The sequence below is a fragment of the Ornithorhynchus anatinus genome, chromosome X4, assembly GCF_004115215.2.
Source record: "Ornithorhynchus anatinus isolate Pmale09 chromosome X4, mOrnAna1.pri.v4, whole genome shotgun sequence".
Lineage (NCBI taxonomy): Eukaryota > Metazoa > Chordata > Mammalia > Monotremata > Ornithorhynchidae > Ornithorhynchus > Ornithorhynchus anatinus.
The window spans coordinates 1453998-1474944 of record NC_041752.1 but is presented as its reverse complement, the minus strand read 5'-3'; the positions used below and the strand labels follow the sequence as shown (position 1 = coordinate 1474944).

At 64.6% G+C, this 20947-nt stretch overlaps 2 protein-coding genes and 1 non-coding gene across 4 annotated transcripts; all 3 read right to left on the bottom strand.

The window, feature by feature from the left end:
* Positions 1-3808: 3808 nt before the first annotated feature.
* CX4H12orf57 (chromosome X4 C12orf57 homolog) lies at positions 3809-6298 on the bottom strand. Of its 2 annotated transcripts, none has more exons than XM_029054224.2 (3): positions 6220-6298; positions 5191-5367; positions 3809-4076 (listed from the first exon to the last, which is right to left on the bottom strand). In XM_029054224.2, exons 2-3 carry the CDS (start codon positions 5312-5314, stop codon positions 3889-3891), a joined length of 312 nt encoding a protein of 103 aa, XP_028910057.1. In that variant the 5' UTR covers positions 5315-5367; positions 6220-6298; the 3' UTR covers positions 3809-3888. The 2 variants fall into 2 exon arrangements, with proteins under 2 accessions (XP_028910057.1, XP_028910058.1); XM_029054225.1 differs by lacking the exon at positions 6220-6298 and adding an exon at positions 5511-5596.
* LOC114807849 lies at positions 6110-6171 on the bottom strand. Its single transcript, XR_003755888.1, has one exon. It is a non-coding gene; the product is annotated as a U7 small nuclear RNA (small nuclear RNA).
* A 1504-nt stretch (positions 6299-7802) lies between the features above and the next one.
* On the bottom strand, positions 7803-19385 carry ATN1 (atrophin 1). The gene is made up of 10 exons (XM_029054516.1): positions 19270-19385; positions 15473-15680; positions 15237-15374; positions 14990-15100; positions 12085-14036; positions 11101-11323; positions 9381-10077; positions 8499-8642; positions 8169-8349; positions 7803-8006 (listed from the first exon to the last, which is right to left on the bottom strand). Exons 2-10 carry the CDS (start codon positions 15497-15499, stop codon positions 7973-7975), a joined length of 3507 nt encoding a protein of 1168 aa, XP_028910349.1. The 5' UTR covers positions 15500-15680; positions 19270-19385; the 3' UTR covers positions 7803-7972.
* Positions 19386-20947: the final 1562 nt, after the last annotated feature.

Here is a 20947-nt window from a genome sequence, read left to right as displayed (position 1 = left end):
TAATAATAGTAATAAGAAGAACGGTACTCGTTCGGCACTGTACTGAGACCGGGGTAGATCGGGCTGGACCTGGGCCCCGACCCACCTGGGGCTCGCGGTCTTCATCCCCGTTCTACGGACGAGGGAACCGAGACACGGGGAAGTGCCTCGCCCAGAGGTCCCACTGCGAGCGGAGGAGCCGGAATTAGAACCCGGGTCCTTCTGACTCCCAGGCCCGGGCTCTAGCCACTAGGCCACGCTGCTTCCCTCGCCTGCATCTCCCCGCCATCCCGGCTACCGTCCATCCGACTCCCGGAAGCGGGAGGTGGGGTGGCGGAGGGTTGAGTCCGGGGCGTGGGGGTCCTCCCCCGGCCGGGGGGAGGGGGCCCAGGGCCGACCCGCCAACAGAAAACCCAGAACCCTTCCAAGAGAAGCGTGGAAGGGCCGGGGAATCAGAAGGACCCGGGTTCTAATTCTGACCACTTGTCCGCTGTGGGACCTCGGGCAAGTCACTTCCCTGCTCTATTCTTCGGTTCCCTCATCTGTCAAACGGGGGGGGACTGTGGGCCCCAGGTGGGGCAGGGACCGTGTCCAACCTGAGGAACCTGGCTCTACCCCAGCGTCTGGCACAACAGTAAGCCCTTAACAAATACCTTAAAAAAAAAAGGAGAGGCCCTGGGCTTCCGGGGCACAGCGTTCCGCACACGGTTACGCACCATCGACTGACCGGCCGACTGGACAAGATGACCTCCAGAGGGTCCTTCCGTCCAGGGTCTCGGGCATCCCCGGGCCTCTCTTTCCCTCTTCCCCTCCCGCCGGCCGCAGCCCCCCCGGCGGGTCTGTCCGCCGGCCCACCGGCCCCCGGCCCGGGGGAGCTCTTTGTAGAGCGGGGCCGGGGCGGTCAGTTCCCCAGAGATCACCCCTTATTGAAGGCACACCTCCTCCATGAGGCCTTCCCCGACTAAGCCCGCATTTCCTCTTCTCTCACTCCCTCCCGTGCCGCCTAACATCCGCCGCCTCCCCCCCCAGACTATAAACCCGTCGTGGACGGGGAACGTGTCTACCAGCTCCGTTACGCCGCTTTATCGTAGAGAAGCAGCGTGGCTTGATGGCAACAGCCCAGGCCTGGGAGTCAGAGGTCGTGGGTTCTAATCCCGGCTCCGCCGCTTACCAGCTGGGCGACCCTGGGCCGGTCGCTTCGCTTCTGCGGGCCTCGGTGACCTCATCCGTCAAGGGGGGATGAAGACCGTGAGCCCACGGGGGACGACGTGATGACCTTGTATCTACCCCGGCGCTTAGAACAGTGCGCTTGGCAAATACCAGTGGACTGGACACCCTCCCCGGTCCCCCTCCTTTCTCTGCCACCCACCCTCCAGCGACACGGTCCCCATGACCGGTCGGAACCCCCTCCTCACACCCGATGAGCTGACGGGGGCGCACACCCCACAGTACCCGCATACCCGGGGAACTCTGTCCTAGGGTCCCGTCCCGAGGGCCCAGCACAGTGCTCTGCACACAGTAAGCGCTCAATAACTAGGACCGAGGCCCCCTCCACATCCAGACACCCATACACAAAGGCCCAGGGACACCCCGCACCCGTGACCACTAAAATCTCAGGCACATGGACAGACAGACAGGCAGACCCCCCCCCCCCTCCCGTTTCTCCCCGCAGAGCGTCCAGAAGTGGGGCGGGGGTCCCAGCGCGGCCCGGCCCCTCCCGGGGAGGAGCAGGGGGTGCCCTCCCCCCCATCCTGCCCCCGGGGGGCAGTTAAGGGGGTGGAGCGGATTGGGGAGGGGGCAGAGGCTCACCGGCCGGAGCTTCCAGGGAAACCAGGTGAGGGAGGAAGGCGGGAGGCGCAGGTCCAGGCCACTTCCTCCTCCTCCTCCTCCTCCATTCCCAGGGGAAGGACGGGCCGGGCCGGGACTGGGCAGGGGCAGGGGGCGGAGGGGAGGGCCGGGGAGGGGCCAGCAGGTGACTGATCCACCTCCAGGAAGGGAGGGATAGAGCGGGGAGGAGGAGGAGGAGGACTCCGAGGCTCAGCCCCCCACCCGCCCTTAGCCTGGGGAGGACCTGGGTTCGAAGGCGGCCCCCGCCACTTACCCGCTGTGCGACCTCGGGCAAGTCGGCCTCGGTTCTGGAAAATGGGGATGAAGACTGGGGGACAGGGACTGGGTCCAACCTCATTAGCTTGGATCATGCTAAGAGCTTCACTGATATCATCATCATCATTATTATTATTTTCCAACAGCCCCTCCCCACTCGACACCCCCCAACCGGGGACCCCACGAAGAGGTGTCGGTTGGGAGAGGGGGCGGCCTCCTGGAACCCGGAGTTCCAGGCAACAGCTAAACAGGGGGTTAAGAGAAACAGTGTGACCTAATGGGTAGAGCCCAGGCCTGGGAGTCAGAAGGACCTGGGTTCTAATTCCGGCTCCGCCACTCGTCTGCTGGGAGACCCGAGGCAAGTCGCTTCACTTCCCCGTGCCTCAGTTCCCTCATCTGTAAAATGGGGGTGAAGACTGTGACCCCCATAGGGGACAGGGACTCTCTCCAACCTGATTGGCTTGGAGAAGGAGCGGGGCTCAGTCGAAAGGAGCCCGTCGTTGGACAGGGACGGTCTCTATCCGTTGCCGAATTGTCCGTGCCGAGCGCTTAGTACGGTGCTCTGCACCTAGTAAGCGCTCAATAAATACTATTGAATGAATGAATGAAGGAGCCCGAGCCCGTGGGTGCTAATCCCGGTTCCAGCTGAGTGACTTTGGGCAAGTCCCTTCACTTCTCTGTGCCTCAGTGACCTCGTCTGTAAAATGGGGACTAAAAATGCGAACCTCCCTAAACACCTTGTATCTACCCCCCTGCTTAGCACACGGTAAGCGCTTAATAAATACCATCCTCACCCCAGCGCTTAGTCCAAGCGCACATAAGTGCTTAATAAATGCCATATACTTGCTAAATACGTTACTATACCATTACTATATACCATTTATATAAATATATAAAGCAGGTGCCCCCCCCCCCGGGGCCCAGTAATAAGGGGTGAAGTCACGGTCTCTCCCACAGGTCTCCGGACCCCTAGACTGCCAGCTCCTCCGAGGCACGAATAGGGTCTACCGATTCCACTGTACTGGACCCAACCCATCGCTTAGTACAGTGTTAGGCCCGCAGTGCTCAATAAATCCCAGCTCTTCTCTGCTGGGTGGCGTGGGGCCCGCCTCTTCTCCGTGCCCGTCGGTAAAATGAGGATCAAGACAGTGAGCCCAATGTGGACCGGGGACCGTGCCCAACCTAATTCGCTGGCATCTACCCCGGCACTTAGTAAGCGCTTAATAAATATCATAATTATTGTTATTACGGGGCCTGCCACCTAATAAGCACCCAATAAATACCCTTTTTTATCTTTATATATATTCATTCAAAAGTATTTATTGAGCGCTATGTAAAGAGCACTGTACTAAGCGCTCGGAATGGACAGATCGGTAACAGACAGAGACGGTCCCTGTCGAAGGGATTACAGTCTGATCTAATATAGATCTATTAAGAGAAGTAGCAGGGTCAAGCGGATAGAGCCCGGGCCTGGGAGTCGGGCGGTCTTGGGGTCTCCACCCGCCTCCACCACTTGTCGGCCGGGCGACCTTGGGCAAGTCACTTTACTTCTCTGTGCCTCAGTGACCTCATCTGCCAAACGGGGATTGAGAGGGTGAGCCCCGCCTGGGCCCGGGACCGTTTCCAGCCCCATTCGCTCGGATCCACCCCAGGGCTCGGCCCTGGTGCCCGGCCCCCGGTAAGCGTCGAATACCTCGATGATCATCATCCAAAAAGAAGACCCGGAGACCAAGCGACAGGCGCGTTTATTATCCGGGCCCCTTCCCCCGGCCCGCCGGGCCCCGGGTCGGGTCGGGTCGGGTCGGGTCAGGAGGCGGCGACGCTGCCGGTGGCCCCGGTGGCCCCGCTCCCGTGCGGCGGCGGCGGGGGCGGCGGGGGCGGCGGGGGCAGGGTCATCGGGGGCAGGAACAAGGCCTTCAGCCGCGCCGCCAAGCTGGCGATCTCCGGGTCCTGGGCCTCGTACGACTTCACCAGCCGAGCGAACTTGAGCACTCCTGCGACACGGGGCGAAGAGGGGACGGACGGAGCCCGGGGTCCCCAGCCCCCCCCCTCCCCCCCGACCCCCTCCTCGGTACCAGCTCCTCCCCGCCGGGCGGCTCACGCGGGAAGCGCTCAGTACAGTGCTCCGCACCCAGGCCGCGCCCGGGGAAGCTCACGAGGGGGCACGGGACCGGACCGCTGATTCGGCCGCCCCGTCCTCCCTCGAGCGCTCAGTACGGTGCTCTGCCCAGAGAAGGCGCTTAGTAAATACCGTCGATCGGTCGCGAATAAATGCCCCCGAGGAGGGGGATGATCCGGGTGGGCCCAAGCCTCCCCCCCAGCCAGAAACGGAGGGGGCGGGGGGCGTCCTTCCCGCCCAGCCCCGCACCCCAGGACAACGGACTCCCCGGGCTTCGAAGGCCCATCTCCTCCAAGAGGCCCTCCGTGACCGCACCCTCCTTTCCTCTTCTCCCACTCCCTTTATTCATCTCCCCTCCCGGCCCCACACCACATGTAAGGGCAGGGACTGTGTCTGCTACCGATTTGTCCACTCCGGGCGTTCAGTCCAGTGCTCTGCCCCTAGTAAGCGCTCCATAAATACTCTCGAATGACTAATAATAACAACAATGGTATCTGTTCGGCGCTCACTGTGTACCAAAGACTGTTCTAAGGCCAATCGCGCTAATCCCTCTTGGGGCTCACCGTCTCGACCCCCCATTTTCCAGGTGAGAGAACGGAGGCCCAGAGAAGCTTGGCGGTTTGCCCGAGGTCCCAGCAGACGGGGGGGGGGGGGGGGGCGGAGGCGGGATTAGAACCCGCGTCCTCGGCCTTCCCCCTAGGCCGTGCCGCGCATCTGTCACTTGGCGGGGCTCGGCGGCCACAGCCCGGGCCGGGGAGTCCGAGGTGGCGGGTTCTAATCCCGCCTGCGCTCGTCACCCCGGGCAAGCCGCTTCCCTTCCGCGTCTCAGTGACCTCATCTGCGAAATGGGGACGTCCCGACGAGCTCGTCTCTCCCCCAGGGCTCGGAGCGGGGCCGGGCACCTCGGCGGGTGCCCTCGTCCTCATTCCGATCCCTCTTTATCCCTCGGCCCGGAGGTGGGGCCCCGGGCCCCCGGGCCCCCGGCGCACCTTCTCCGTCCCCGCTGAAGCCGTAGGCCTTGATGACCTCCTGCTGGATCTGCGTGGCGACGGGCAGCACGAACTGCAGCATCTTGCCCATGTCGTTGCAGGCGTTGTCGCGGGCCTCGTCCATGCGGACGGCGTTCTCGGGGGCGGCGAAGGCCTCGATCACCTCCGCCAGGACGGCTGCCGGGCGGGCGCCGGGGGCGTCAGGGGGGCCGCCGCCCCCCCACCCCGGGACCCCCTCCTCCTCCCCTCCGCATGCACGCGCCCTCCCCCGCGTGCACGCGCCCTCCCCCGCATGCACGCGCCCCCCCGGAGGCGCGGACCCTTAGCCTGCTGGGCGCTGAGGGCCGGGGCGTGTCCCGGGGCGGCGGCCATGGGGGCTCCGGCGGGTGGGGGCGGGGGGGGGGGGGGGGGTCTCGGAGCCCCGGGTCCGGTTGCGGCCGCTCCCGGAAGCCGCTCCCTTTGGCCCCGCCCCCCCCGTGCGCGCCCCCGACGCCCGCTCTCCCCCCGGCGCGCCCCCTGGCGGCCCCGAAGCCCTCCTGGAGGAGGAGGAGGATCCCTTCCTTCGACTTCGTCCTCCTCAACGGGGCGGGGTTAAGCCCCGTTCTAAACGCCGGGGCTTTTCATCGCCTTTTTTCCCTCACTCCATACTTACGAAGCGCTTACCGTGCGCTGAACTCAGCGCTCGGAAGGGACGGCCCCTGTTAGAGACAGACGCCGTAACACTCTACGCGGAAGTAGTTTATCTAACATTGAACAGAAATTCAAAACGACGCTACCGCTCGGCAGCGAAGCGTATGGAGCGCCATCGACCCTGACTTTGCAACGCAGTTCTTGAATTCCACTTTTAACTGGATACCGCTCTAGAAAAACATATTTCAGACAGTATCGTTCTATTGTTTTTTACTGCTTTTAACCATAGAAGGGCTTCCCAGCCAACGCCGGAAAACCTACTAGACAAATTCTAAAAGAGCTGTAACACTAACGACTGACGGGAGATAGAGAGGCCCGGCGTGCAGAGACTCTACTTACAGTGAGGGTGACCCCCTTCGGCCTCCCGCTCCGAAGGCGCCCACGCCCCCCGGTAAGGCCAACGGACACCCTCCCACCCCCACATTCCCGTTCCGGAAGGAATTTTCCCTTTCTTTCCCTCTAGGAAGCGGAGAAATAGCTCGCTCTGCCGCCATGCAAATCAGCCTGGCTCTGATTGGACGGGAGGGGGGCTCGGCTCCGCCCCCCGGCGGCGAAAAGACCCGAAGGGCTTCGGCCTTCGGAGAGGTGCGCGCGCAACTCCTCCCGCGGCTCTTAAAGAGACAGTTCGGTGATTGGGTTGAGAGGTCAAAGGGGAGCAGGGGGGAGGGTCTTTCGCATCTCTTTATCTTGAGGACCCTTGTGCTGCTCCCATCCTGCCCTGGGGCTTGGGGCCTCAGTTTCCCTCATTTTATTCATTCATTCATTCATTCATTCATTCATTCAATAGTATTTATTGAGCCCTTACTAGGGGCAGAGCACCGTACTAAGCGCTTGGAATGAACAAGTCGGCAACAGATGGAGACAGTCCCTGCCGTTTGACGGGCTTACAGTCTAATCGGGGGAGATCCCCACCCCACTGGGCTGTTAAGTTGACCACCTTCTTGGCCACTTTATAGTCATTCAAATACGTTTATTGAGGGCTCACTGTGGGCAGAGCACTGTACTGAGCGTTTGGAAAGTACAATACAGCAATAAGGGCTCACCGTTTATCGGCCTCACCGTTCTCTTCACGTCCAGCCCTGCTGTGGGCAGGTAACGTGTCTGTGAGATTGTACTCTCCCAACCGCTTAGTACAGTGCTCTGCGCACGGTAAGCGCTCAATAAGTACGATCGACCGACACCCCCATCCTTCAGAGGGGTCTCCCGGCCGGGAGAGTAGAGCATTGCCGGCTGCCCGTGGCCTGTGGGAGGAGCACAGGCCTGGGAGTCGGAGGATCTGGGTTCTAATTCGGGATCTGCCACTTGCCTCCTGCGTGACCTCGGGCAAGTCATTTGACTTCTTCGAGCCCGTTTCTTCAAGAGGATTAAATATCTACCTTTCCCCCTCCCCAGGATTGTGAACTCCAAACGGGACAGGGACTGTGTCTGATCCGACATCTCGATCCCGACGCTTGGTCCCTAGTAACTGCTTAATAATAAGCAGTAATATCATAGGAATATCGTGATTGTCAAGGTCCGGTCCCCCACCTCCCCCCGACCCCAACGGCCAAACGCCACCCCAGCCCCCTTCCCTCCCACCCCCAGCCCCACCGTGTCCCTCCACTCCACTAAATAAAGAACCAGTTTCAGCCACCATCCTGGGGAATCGTGAGTTGTTTTTTTTTTTTGTTTGGTTTCAGTTGGGGCTTTTTTTAAGAGCATCATATAGATATTTATATATATAAATTATGAATGTGGGGCGGGGTCACGGGGGCACGCACACACGGGGGCGGGGGCGGGGACGGGGCGCGGGGAGAGGGCGGCACACGACGCTACGCAAAACAGCCACGTCTAACGATGGGAAATCACATCAACGGGAGGGGAGCGGGGGCCCGCCACCGTGCCGCGGAGGGGGTGGGGGGCGGCGAGGGCCCGGGGTCGGGGTGGGGGGGGACCCCCCGGGCCCGTCCGTCCCTCCCCGCCCCTCCCGGGGCCAACTGGTGCCCCCTTCCCGGGCTGCACTGCCCTCCGGGGCTGGTGTGCTCGGTCGGTCGCTCCGTGCAGGCGGCTCTCCCCGGCCCGGGGGGCTGGGGGCGGTGGCGGATGGCGAAGCTCACATGGGCTTGTCGCCCTCCTTCTTCAGGTGACTGAAGGCGGGGACAGAAGCGGGACAGAGGGGGGATGGAGACGGGGGGGAGGTTGGGGGACGGGGAGAGGGACAGAGGATGGGCCCCGGCCCCCCAAGCACCGCCCGCCTCCGAGCCGGGAGCCGTCCCCACCCTTGACCCCCGCCCGCCCGCTCCCCGTACCTGTAGTAGTCCTCCTGGGCCGGCAAGGGCACCCCGTGCAGGGGGTGGTGGGCGTGCAGCCACTGCTGCTGCTCCAGGGCCAGGCGCTGCAGCTCAGCGGACTGGGCGTGCATGGCCTGCAGCTGGTGGGCCGCCGACATGGGGGCCGAGAGCGAGGCCGGCAGGTCCCGGTACGGGGCGGCTGAGGGGGGCACCGGGGGCCACGGGGTCAGGGCAGGCCCACGGTGGTCCCCGCCCCAGAGCCAGACCCCACCCCGGGGGGGCCCGCCGATCGCCTCGGCCTCCCTTCCGCCCCGCCAGCTTCCCCGGCCCCGTCTCCCGGGGGCTCACCGAAGAGCTGGTGACGCAGGACCTCGTTCTCGTGCAGGGGGTGAGGCAGGAGCGGGTTGGGGATGGTCCCGGCCGGATAGGGGATCCGGGTGAGGTGGGACCCGGAGGCCAGGGGGTCGATGAGTGGGTGCACCGAGGTGGAGGCTGGGGACACGGGGCAGAGCGGGACCCGGCCCCGTCAGCGAGACGGAGCCGGGGGAAACGCTAAGGAGACGGAGCGCGGGGGGGGGGGGGCTGCGGGGAGCGGGCGGGGAGGAGGGAGGTCCCGTCTCTCTCCACTCCGCTGCCCGGATCGCTTCTCTACAAAAATACTCAGTCTGTGTTTCCCCGCTCCTCAAGAGCGTCCAGTGGCTGCCCATCCACCTCCTGCTCCTCACCATCGGCTTTAAAACATTCCATCGCCTCGCCCCCTCCTACCTCATCTCGCTACTTTCCTAGGCACACTTCACCCCTCTGATGCCAACCTTCTCACTGTACCTCCATCCCCTCGATCTCGCCTCCGACTTCTCGCCCCTGTCCCGCCTTCCCTCCTCGTGTCCGCCAGTCCACTACTCTCTCCGCCTTATCGGACCTCACTGAAGGCCCGTCTCCTCCGAGAGGCCTTCCCCGACGAAGCCGTCTTTTTCTTTCCTTCGACTCCCTTCCGCGTCGCCCCCTTTACCCAACCCCCTCCCAGCTCCGCTTCTGTCCACATCCAGCATTTCTTTATTCCGATTCACGCCTGTCTCCCTCTCTAGACCGAAAGCTCGTGGCGGGCAGGGAATGTGTCTGTTTACTGTTCGACGGTCCTCTCCCGAGCGCTCGACACAGTGCTCTGCACACAGTAAGCGCCCAGGGAATAGAATCGACCGCCTGCCTGCCCGGCGGGGCGCGGGGGCTCACCGGCGTGGATGGCGTCCTGCTGGTGCAGGTGGAGGTGCGAGTGGATGTGGGAGTGCTGGTGGTGGTGCGGGGTCACATTGAGCATCTGCAGGCGGGCCAGGGGGTCGCTGCCCAGGGCCGACACCCGCTCCGCGTGCTGCCTCTCCGCCGCCAGCCGCTCGGCGTAGGACATGTCGGGCCGGAGGGCGGGCCCGGCCGCCAGCGCCAGCCGCTCCCGGTCCAGGGGCCCCAGGCCCGGGTGGAAGGGGAAGGGGTGCAGGCCGGGCGGGGCGGGCTGCAGGGCCAGGCCGCCGTGCCGGGGGAAGGGGTCCAGGCCGGGCCCGGGGACGCCGTGCAGCGGCTCCAGCTCGCCGGGCTTGACCTCGAAGCCGGGCTTGAGCCGGTCCCGCAGGTCGCGCTCCCGGGCCTCGCGCTCCCGCTCCCGGGCGGCCGGGTCGCTGCTGTACAGGGCCGGCACGTTGTAGCCCAGCAGGCCCGGGTCCACGGCGCCCAGCGGCACGTAGAACGGGTGGTTGCGGTTGCCGGGAGACATGACGTGGGGCCGGGCGTACTCGCTCAAGGTGCGCAGGGCCGGGGTGTCCGGGCCCAGGTAGGGGGGCACCGTGGCCACCGCGCTGCCCGGCTCGAAGGGCGGGCGGTGGGCCACGGGACCCAGCGACGGGCACTCCACCGGGGCCCGGCCTTCTTGGGCCAGTTTCTGCGGGGGAGGGAGGGCAGGGGAGCGGCGTCAGGGCCGGGCGGGGAGCGGGGGGTCCAGGGGGCAGAGTCCGGACCTGAATTTATTTGTTTCGCTGTCCGTCTCCCCCCTTCGAGACTGAGAGCCCGCTGCGGGCAGGGGACGTCTCTCTCTGTTGCCGAATTGCACTTTCCAAGCGCTTAGTACGGTGCTCTGCACACAGAAGGGCTCGAAAAATACGACCGAATGAATGAATGGATAAAAACGGTCCCGTCTCCCCCTCTGGACCGTAAACTCATGCTGGGCAGGGAACGTGTCCGTTCTATTATTGTCCTACTGTCCTCTCCCAAGCGCTGAGCACAGTGATCTGCACCCAGGAAGCGCTCAAAAAAGCCCCGCCCCGTTTATTCATTCATTCAATAGTATTTATTGAGCGCTTACTCTGTGCGGAGCACTGTACTAAGCGCTTGGCATGGACAATTCGGCAACAGATTCATTCATTCATTCGACAGTATTTATTGAGAGCTTACTATGTGCAGAGCACTGTACTAAGCGCTTGGGATGCACAAATCGGTAACAGATCGAGACAATCCCTGCCCATTGACCGTTGCTGGGCAGGGATCTGCTTGATCTGCTGCCGCATCGCTCGTTCCAAGTCCGGTGCCGGGCACCCCTTAGGCGCTCAATAAATACGACCGAGCGAGTGAATGAACGAAGAAATAGACTGTAAGCCCGTCCAAGGGCAGGGACTGTCTCGATCTGTTACCGATTTGTCCATTCCAAGCGCTTAGTCCAGTGCTCTGCCCCTAGGAAGCGCTCAATAAATACTACCGAATGAAGGAAAGAAACGCAATGCAACGAACGGCGGGGCGGCGCGAACGGCAACGGTTCCTCCCAGCCCCCAGGTGGCGCTGCGACCTTCCTCCCGCGCTGCCAGTGCGGCTGCGCGGGCGGGGGGGGGAGAGAAAGAGAGAGAGAGAGAGAGAGAGAGAGAGAGAGAGAGAGAGAGAGGAGGGGTGCGCGCAGGCGCGGTGGGGCACTCACCACGCTCCGCTCGAGCTCGCGCTCCTTCTCGCGCTCGCGCTCCTTCTCGCGCTCCCGCTCGCGCTCGCGCTCCTTCTCCTCGCGCGCGCGCTGCTCGGCCTCGCGCCGCACCTTCTCCACCAGGTCGGCGCGCTTCTTGGCCAGCTTGGAGCCCTCGAGGGGCACGAAGTACAGGTCGCTGCGGGCGCACGAGTTGAACCCCCGGTCCAGGTGCTTGTTGAACCTGAGGAGACGACCGCCCTCATCCTCGTCAGCCCCGCAATCACCCCATCCCACCCTCGCCTCACAACCCCCGACCCGCCCCCCACACACCTGCCCCCCTCCAACGCAACTTCCAGAAAGGTGGAGGCCTAGCGGAGCGAGCCCAGGCCCGAGGGGCCCGATGATCATAAAAGCGCCTTTTCTCAAGCGCTGAATCGTGATGGCGTTGGTGAAGCGCTTACTACGGGCCCGGGACTGCTCTAAGCGCTGGGGGGGGGATACGAGGTCATCAGGTTGTCCCCCGTGGGGGTCCCAGTCTGCACCCCCATTTGACAGACGAGGCAACTGAGGCCCAGTGGAGTGACTGGCCCAAAGTCACGCAGCTGACAGGCGGCTGGGATTTGAACCCACGACCTCTGACTGCCACGCCGCCTCGAGCCCGGGCTTGGGAGTCAGGGGTCATGGGTTCGAATCCCGGCTCTGCCACTTGTCAGCTGTGGGACTGTGGGACAGGCACTTCGCTGCTCTGGGCCTCAGTGACCTCATCTGTAACACGGGGATTAACCGTGAGCCTCACGTGGGACCACCTGATGACCCTGTCTCTCCCCCAGCGCTTAGGACAGCACTCTGCACCTAGTAAGTGCCTAACAGACACCACCATTATTATCACCCGGTCCTCCCTCCGCCCACCCTTGACCCCTAAATTGCCCCAACCGGTCTTCCCAGAGCGTGGGGTGCCCTGCCCGCCCCCCACCCCCACCTCCTCCTCCCCCCGGCCCTCACCTGGCCGACTGGCTGGCGTGGCTGGGCACGTCCACCACCTTGGGGGCCGGCGAGGGGCTGCGGACGGCGGGGGCCGGGCTCTCGGGCCCCTCGTACTCCTCGGCCGGCTCCTGTTTGATCTGAGCGGCGCCGAGGGGAGGCCCGGGGCCCGCCGGGGGCGAGCCCGGCTTGAAAGTCCCGGGGGCGACCGGGGGCGAGGCTCCCCGGTAGCTCGGCGGGGTCGCCGTGCGGAAGGTGGGGGGGGACCCCGGCTTATACCCCGGAGGGGTGGCCGTCTTGTAGGGCCCGGGGGAGGGGGGGCGCTTGCCGTAGGGTGGGGGTCCAGGCGGGGAGGCCGTTTTGTAGCTGGCCGGGGAGGAGGTGACCGTGGCGATGACGGTGGACAGGGTGGCCGAGGTGACCGGGGGGGCCGGAGGGAAGGAGTACGGGGCGGGAGGGGGGCCCTGGGACGGGGAGGGGTGGGAGCAGGGGTAGGGCCCCTGAGAGGAGGAAGAGGAGGAGGAGGAAGAGGGGCAGGAGGAGGAAGAGGAGGAGGAGGAGGAGGCGGCGGCGGCGATGGCAGCCGAGGCGGCGGAAGCCGTGGGACCCGAGGGGGCGGCTTGGCCATAGGGAGCCTGGCTGTGGGAGGGTGGGGGCAGGTGGGCCGGGCCGGGCGGGTAGGGGCGCAGAGACAGGGCGTAGGGGTGGGAGTGGTGAGGGGCGCTGCCCTCCAGGGGGTGGGGGTACCCCCCGGGCCCCCCGTGCTGCGGCTGCTGGTGGTGGTGCAGGTGATGGTGAGTCGGGGCCGGGGGGTGGGAGGGAGGCTGGCCGGCCGGCGGGGCGGGGAAGGGGGCCGGGTGGCCGTTGGCGTTGGCCAGGAGGCGGCCGTAGGGCGGGGGCGGCGGGGGCGCCTGGCTCCACACGGGCTGGGAAGGCAGGGACGGCTGAGTGTACTTGGGGGGCTGGCTGGACACGGACAGGCTTGCGGGGGGCGGGAAGGAGTGGGGGTAACTGGGAAGCGCCTGGGAAGCCGGGTACTGGGAGGCCGTGGAGGAGGAGGAGGAGGAGGAGGAGGAGGAGGAGGAGGAAGAAGAAGAGGAGGAAGAAGAGGAGGACGAGGACGAGGACGAAGGGCAGGAGGAAGAGCCAGAGGAGGCAGAGGCCGAACCACCCGAAGAGGAGTAATGATACCTCAGAGGGGCGGCCGGGCTGGAGGAGGAGGGGGTGGCGGCAGGGGGCAGCGGGTGGGGCGAAGGGGCCAGGGCAGGGCCCTTGTCTGGGCCGGCGGCCAGCCCGCCCAGCCCCTGCCCCATGGCGTGGGGAGAGGGGAGGTGCCCGGGCAGAGGCTGGGCGCCCAGCCCGGGAGAGGAGGCCGGGGCATTGTTGAGGGGCCGCAGGGCCGGGGGCGGGGGCAGATTGGGGGTCACGTGGGGAAAGGGCGCCGGCGGGGGAGCGGGAGGTGGGTTGCCTCCTCCCCCGGGGGGCGGGGGGGGCTTGGCGGGGGGCCCGCCGACCCCGGGGCCGGACAAGGAGATGGGGGTGGTGGGTGGGGGGTGCTGCTGCTTCCCCGGGCCGGGGGTGCCCGCGGCGGGGGCGGCACCTCCCGCCTTGGGGCCGGCCAGCACGCCCCCGCCGGCGGCCCCGGCGTAGAGCTGGGCGTGGGCCGCGGGCGGCCCGGGCAGAGCCTGGAACAGCCTGGCGGCCGGGGGCTCCGCCGGCGGGTGGTAGCCGGCGGGGTGGTCCGGGGGGCGCGGGGCGCCCTCGGGGGCCGGCGGGTGGTAGGGGCGGCCGGGGCCCTGGGCCAGGCCGGAGGAGGAGTCGGAGTCGTTCTCCACGCTGCCGGGGCTGTAGATGCTGGGGGACGTGCTGCGGTTGTCCTGGTCGATGTCCCGGGGGTCACTGCTCGTGTCGCCGTTCAGACTCCGCCCGTCCAGGCTGTCCAGGTCCGAGGGCGACTGCGGCCGGGGCCGTTCCTGACGGGGTTGGCGGGGTCGGGGGGGATGGCGGCGGGGCGGTCAGCACCCGCCCGCCCCCCGGCCTGGGCCGCCGTCCCGACGGGCCCGCCCTCCTGCTCCGGACTGTGAGCTCGTTGAGGGCAGGGAATGGGTCTGTTAATACTGTTCCGCTGGACTCTCCCAAGTCTCTAGACCGGAAGCTTGTTGTGGGCAAGGCATGTGTGCGTTCACTGTTCTCTGGGACTCGCCCGGGCACTCGGAAGAGTGCTCTGCACACAGTCAGCACTCAATAAATACAATTGACTTGAATAAATGAACTCAGTACGGTGCTCTGCACGCAGTAAGCGCTCAATAAATACGATCGACTGACTGACTGACCGCCCACTGCCCAGGCCCTAGGCTTTGGTTTCTTCCCAGCCTCCGTCTCCTCTCACAGCCCCCTGGTCTGGTCCTCTCACAGCCTCACGCCCCTCCCTGTAACCCAACTTCCTCCCAGTGTCCACCTCAAATGCCCCTCCTCAGTCCCTCCCCAACCTGTTCTCCCTCCTACTTAGACCGCGAGCCCCAAGCGGGACAGGGACTGCGTCCGACCTAATTAACCTGCACCTACCCTGGCGCTTGGAACAGTGTTTTGTCACATGCTGTCGTTGATGGTATTTGTTAAGCACTTGTTATGTGTCGGGCACTGTACTAAGCGCTGGGGTGGATACAAACTAATCAGCTTAGAAAGAGTCCACGTCCCACATGGGGCTCACAGTTCCCCGGCCCCATATTCCCAACTCAGCTGACCCTCCCTGTCCCAGATCCTGGCTTCCTTCCACTCCCGCCCCCCATCAGCCCGCAGCCCTCCAGCCTTTCTTCCTGCAATTCCCTCCCAGACCCTCGCTCCGTTTGGGAATCCTGGGCTCCCTGGAGGGGAGGGAATGGGATGGGGCAGGGCTCGGAGACGGGGGTGTGGGCAGCCACGGCACCTCGGTTTTGGGCTTCTTGGGGGCACTGGTCTCTTCGCCTTCGCTCTCGGAGATCTCGCTCGGACCCTGCTTGCTGCCTTTGGGGGTGGTGGGCTCCTCCGCACGGCCCTTCTGCGGGCAGAAGAGAGGCTGCCGGTTACCCAGCCGGCCGGTGGGCCGGACCCTGCCCCCAGGACTGGAGGGTGGGCCGCTCCCGGGGGAGGGGCCCTGGTTGGTGGGGGTAAGGAGAGAGGCCCTGGTGCCATACCTTCGCCGCCTGCCTGGACTTCTCCGCCTTGCCATCGCTGCTGGAGGAGCTGGCTCCCCCCGGCGAGGCCCGACCCCGGGATCGCAGCTCCTCCCGGGGTCCCGGGGCCTCCTTCTTCCGTCCACTCCGCATCGACATCTAAGGGCGGGGGTGGGCGTGAGCCATCCTCCGCCCCCCGCCACCCCCAACCCCCGGTCCTCCCCTGACCCACCCGGCCCAGCTCAGGCCCCGCTCACTGAGTCCTTGTTCTGTCGCGTCTTCATTCTTCAGGCTGCGAAGGCCCCATTCTCCTCGGCCAGGGCGGCTGGAAACGGAAACTGGAAGGCTTCGCCCGGCTTCCCCGCGGCCCGGCGCTCCCGCGGCGGGGGTCGGAGGCCGGACGTCCGTGGGGGTCTGAAGACCGACCCCCGGGGCCCAGATGCTTCGGGGAATCTCCGACGAGGCCTGCCGGTAGATGCAGAGAGAGGTAGGTCATCGGGGCCCGAGAGGTCCTCTCCTTCAGTTCCTTCTTCCTGACCGGAATGGACATTAGTGCCCATCTCCCCTGCTGCATGGTGAGCTGCTTGTGGGCAGAGACCGGGTCGACAAACCCTACCGTATTCTTGCAAGCGCTTCGTTCGGTGATCTGTATGATGGACTGGCTCTGCTGCTCCCTGTCACTGGGAGAGCAACTGAGGGGTGCTGGGGGAGCTGGGCCAGAGTGATTTGTGGGCAGGAGTGTCCCGCAACGCAATTCTCTCCTAGACTGTAAACTCAATGTGGGCAGGGAACGTATCTATTATCTCTGTTATAGTGTCCTCTCCCAAGCGCTTAGTACAGTGCTCTGCACAGTAAGTGCTCAGTAAATACGATTGATTCTCCAGCTTTCCTGGGCCGCTGAGCCCTCTTCTCCACTACCCCCTTCAGAGTCACGTGATCCTCCCCCACCCCATCCCCGATTCCTGAGAAGGGCCTTTTTACAACTCGACCTCCACCTCAGCCCCCTTGCCCATTTACAACGCCCTCTGCCTCCCGGCACCCCCTCCCCTTCCTCTGCCCTCCCCGCTTAGTCCCCACCAACAGGAAGGGGCCGGAGAAGCCACGTTTCCCTCAGTCTGTCGCCCAAACAGTTCAGAGTCTTGGGAACGATGGAGGAGCCGGGGTCATTCCACCCATTTAACACTATGGGAAACTGAGACCGGAGAAGGGGGGACGAGGTCAGCTCCAGCCTCACCAGAACAGCCCGGTGAAAGTTGGGACGTGAACCCGGGACTCCTGACCCCTCTCCACTCAGCCGCCCCCTACGATTTTCCCCAAATAATCTGAAAACTGCCCTTCCAAAGCAAGCTCGGCTCAGAAGATGGGGAGAAATCCCTCATCTAGAAACAATAAAGGAATGTGCCCATTTCCTCGTCTGTCCAGGGAAACCAACATGCTAGTAGGCCAGTGTTCCAGAAGATCAGTGTTTGGCACATAGTAAGCGCTTAACAAATACCATCATTATTATTATCAGTGCTCCAACCAATAAACCAGTGTTCTGGTAGACTCGTACTGCAGTAGACCAGCAGTCTGGTATAACAGTGTTCCAATAGGCCAGTACTCTGGTAGACAAGTGATCCAGAAAACCGGTGGTAGGGAGGGGTCAGGGTGGGATTAAGAGTTTGAGGGGGGCTCTGGAGAGCCTCATGGGCCCTGTGGGGGTTCTGGGCCAGAGAAGGCCTCCTGAGGGTCGGGGGTCAGGAACCACGATGAGGAGCAGGAAAGGAAGAGAAACTCCAGGGTGTCTGTGGGCTGACAGATGACGGAAGAGCTGGGGACCAGGAAAGGTCGGATGAGTCCTGGCCAGTGGGGAGGGGGTGAAGACCAGAAGGAAGAGCGAAGGAGACACGTAGGGTAGGGGGGTCGTCACTGCTTGGACCCAGCACCCACCAGGGAGCCCAGGCAGGAATTTAGGAGTCCCCCTGGATAGGCCTCCACTGGTGGGCAGATGACCAAGAAAAGAGACCCTGCCAATCCACCTCTCTAAGCACCCCCTCATATACTGAGGGGAGGGGCCTGGAATCCTCCCCCATCCACCCTCGCCGAACCCGTCCGAGATGGGAGCGTCACCTCTGACCTAGGTTCCGGGCCTCCTCCCCTGAGGGGTCACTACAGGACTGACAAGGGGAAAGAAGAAGGGGAGGAGGAAGAGGAGGATAAAGCATAGGAGGAGGGGGGAGGTGGAGGCAGAGGAGGAAGAGGAAGCAGAGGAGAAGATGAAGGAAGCAGAGGAGGAGGAGGCAGAGAAAGAGGAGGGAAAGGCATAGAAGGGAGAATTGGAGGCAGAGGAGGTTGTGGAGGCAGAGGAGGAGGAGGTGAAGGAAGCAGAGGAGGAGAAGGGGGGAGGAGGAGGAGGAGGAGGAAGGCCCAGGGGAGGCCAAGTTGGGGAAGAGGACAAGCTCCTTATGGGGAGAGGGAACAGGAAGATGGAGGGTCAACTTATGTGGGTGGTGTGGGAGTAAGAAGGACCAGAGTTCTAATCCCAGCTTTGCCGTATGTCTGCTGGGTGACCTTGGGCAAGTCACTTAACCTCTCTGGGCCTCAGGTACTTCATCGGCAAAATGGGGATTAAGACTGTGAGCCCCGCGTGGGACGGGGACTCTGTCCACCCTGATTAGCTTGTATCTATCTACCCCAGCGATTAAAACAGTGCTTGGCACATAGTAAGGGCTTAACGAGTACCAAGATAACAATAATAATTATTATTATTATTATGGTGGGGGGTGCCCAAAGAGGACTTCCTGGCAGCATCATAGCGGACTGTGGGACGGGGAGGTGGGCTCAGCCTCCCCCGCCCCTGCCCCACGAGTGGGGGGCAACAACACCAGGGTGGGGTGAGGCTACCACAAGTCAGGCCCATCCTTTGGGGTCACTGAGGACCAAGCCCCCTCCAGGGGCCCCTGCTGTCCCTCCTTCTAGGAAGCTCCCCTCCTCTCCACCTGGGGGGATGCGGACCCCCAGCTCGGGGCCAGCTGGGAGTCCCGGGGGCCAATGCCAATAGGAGGCCCAGGGTCTCGGGGTGGGGGGTGGGTGCGGGTCAGAAACCTGCTCCGGCCCCAGGCCCCACCGGACCCCAACTGACCTCTCGGAGCGTCGTCAAGTGACCTAGGGTCTCCAACACCCCTGCTCCCCCACTGCACCTCCCGGGGTCCCCTCGGAAGGAGTCGGGGGAGTCTCTGGCCTCCTAGGGGAGTGTTGTCGTCGCCCCCCCGCCCCCGGCCCCGTCTTAGGAAGAGGCTCTCTCCACAGGAGTGGGGAGGGTCTGGGCCCGTGGGGAACGAAGGGGTGGACTCCCAGGCTGGGGACCACCTCCCTAAAAATGCAGTTTCACCAGCTGTCCCGCTCGCCCCCCTCCTCGGCCTCCTGCCCCTCTCACTTGATGTCTCTCCCTACCCCCCCCGATTCCCTCCGAGTTTTGGGGGACCCTCCCCCCAGCTCCGAGACCCTGCCGGGAGTCAATCGGGGCCAGGAGCGGGGGGTGTCGGGGCACCCCGAGGAAGGGCCCGAGGCGAAGGCCTCAAAATTCCGGTCCTTCCCCCCCAAAACCGGGACGCCCCCCCCCACCATGTCTCCGTCCTTCCTCCAGGGTCTCATTGTTCCTCAGCCGCCCGCCCCCACACCAATCCCTCCTCGTCGGTGGCCCCTCTCCCCAGAATCTCCTTTTTCTTCCCCATTTTCTTCCCCAGCGCACCATCGCCTTCTCCTTCTCCCCCACATTCCTGCTCTCCTGTTCTTCCCGGCCCCCCCTCCCCACATTCCCAGAAGCCCCCCCCACCCTCTCGGTCTCCCATCAACGACCCTCCCCCCGTCCAGGGACCCCCCTGCGCCCCCCCGGACTCTCCCGATTGGGGTTGTCCTGTCTCTGCCCCCCGCCCTTTTTCCCCCCAGCCCCCTCCCCAATCCTCCTCTCTCCGGGCTCCGAAGGCTGCAGTGGCGGGGGGCTGGGGGTGGGGAGGGGGTCTCGGACCAAATAACAAAATGGGGGGGGGGAGGAGAGGGGCGCGGCGGGTCTTACCGGGCTGTGGCGACGGGCCGGGCGGGATTCGGGGGCTCGGGCAGTCCCGGGGGGCGGCTCAGAGGCGGCGGCCGGGGCTCGTGCCCCCCCCGGGGGGAGCCCCCCATCCCCCTCCCCCCTCCCCCAGCAGCCCCCCGCCCCTCGCCCCCCGCCCCCTCCCGGGAGATGGGCCCCTCCCTCCCTCGACCCCTCCCCAGATCAAAATGAAAAAGCAAAAACGGCTGGTCACCCCCCAAAGGCCGGGGGTCCGGGCAGGGCCCAGGGGGAGGCGCGTCCAGCCGGGCGGCTCGGCCCCGGGAAAGCGGGAGAGGGACACGGAGGGGGAGGCGAGGGAAGGAAGGAGGGAGGGAGGGAGGGAGGGAGAGAGAGAGGGAGCCGGCCAGCTAGCCAACCAGCCAGCCAGCCAGCCAGCTAGCCAGCCGGCCAACCAGCCGGCCAGCCGCCGGCCCGCCCGGGGAAGGACCGACCGAGCGAGGGACGGAGAGACGAAGGAGAGACGGAGGGAGGGAGGGAGGGAGGGAGGGAAAAGGAGAGGGAGGGAGAGAGGGTGGGAGGGGGATGGGAGAGGAGGGAGGAGGGGGGGCCGGAGGAGGAGGAGGAGGAGGAGGAGGAGAGATGGGGTGGGGGCGAGGGGGATGAGGAAGGGGAAACGTGGAGGGGGGAGATGGGGAGAGGGAAGTGGGAGTGGAAATGGGAGCTGGAGGCAAAGAAGAGCTCCAGGAGGGGGAAGCGGGATGGGGGCGGGCTGATGGGGTGGGCGTCCCCAAATCCCCCCACCCCCCCCCCCCCCCCCGCGCCTTGGGAGACTTTTTCCCTCCGTGACCTCCAGCCCCGCCTCTCCCTGTGCTCCCCCCCCCCCCCCCGCCCAGGACCCACGCACACACACACACACACACGCATGACCACACTTGCATTCACAGATACGCAGACCCACACACTCACACCCACCCCGTCCCCCGTACACTCTCACGTTCGGAAATAGAAACACGCAGACACACAGGCAAACATTCCTCCGGGGTGGACGGGCACTCTCCGGCACACGCTCCGCACACTCCCGTCCTCACTGCCGCTCTCTAAGCCTGCACTCGCACACCCATTCTCTCCAACGCGCATTTAGAGCCGCACAGGCCCACACTTATTAAACAAGTACAGTCGCACTCCAACACCGACACACGTTCGCCCTCAGATACACTCACACGGTCATTTTCAGACACGCAAACATGCCCTCACATACACACACATGCACTCCGACACACAGAGACATACACCTCCCCCCCCCCCCGCAACTTCTCTGACCCCTCAAACACCTCCTCCACCCAGTCTCCCTGCTGCCCATCCCTTTATGCCCCTCTTGCCTGGCCTCCGCTTGGAATAAAGGGACGAGAAGCCCCTGGGAGATTGGGGACTGGGACGGGACTGGGCTGGACTGGACTGGACAGGCAGGCAGGCCAAAGATGGAAAGGTGGGGGGAATGGGTGAAGTAGGGAGAGCTGGGTACCATGGCTTCCGTCCTTCTTCGAAGGGCCAGAGGGGTTGGGGTTCGGGGGCTAGAGACCCCCCCCCAGGTCCCAGGTGGACCCTGGACAGCAGAGAGCGACCCTTGCTCCATCCTCCTCTCCAATTTGGGGAGCCCCCTGCCCGGATGCCAGTTTCCCCCCCCCGGGTGGCACACTGTTTC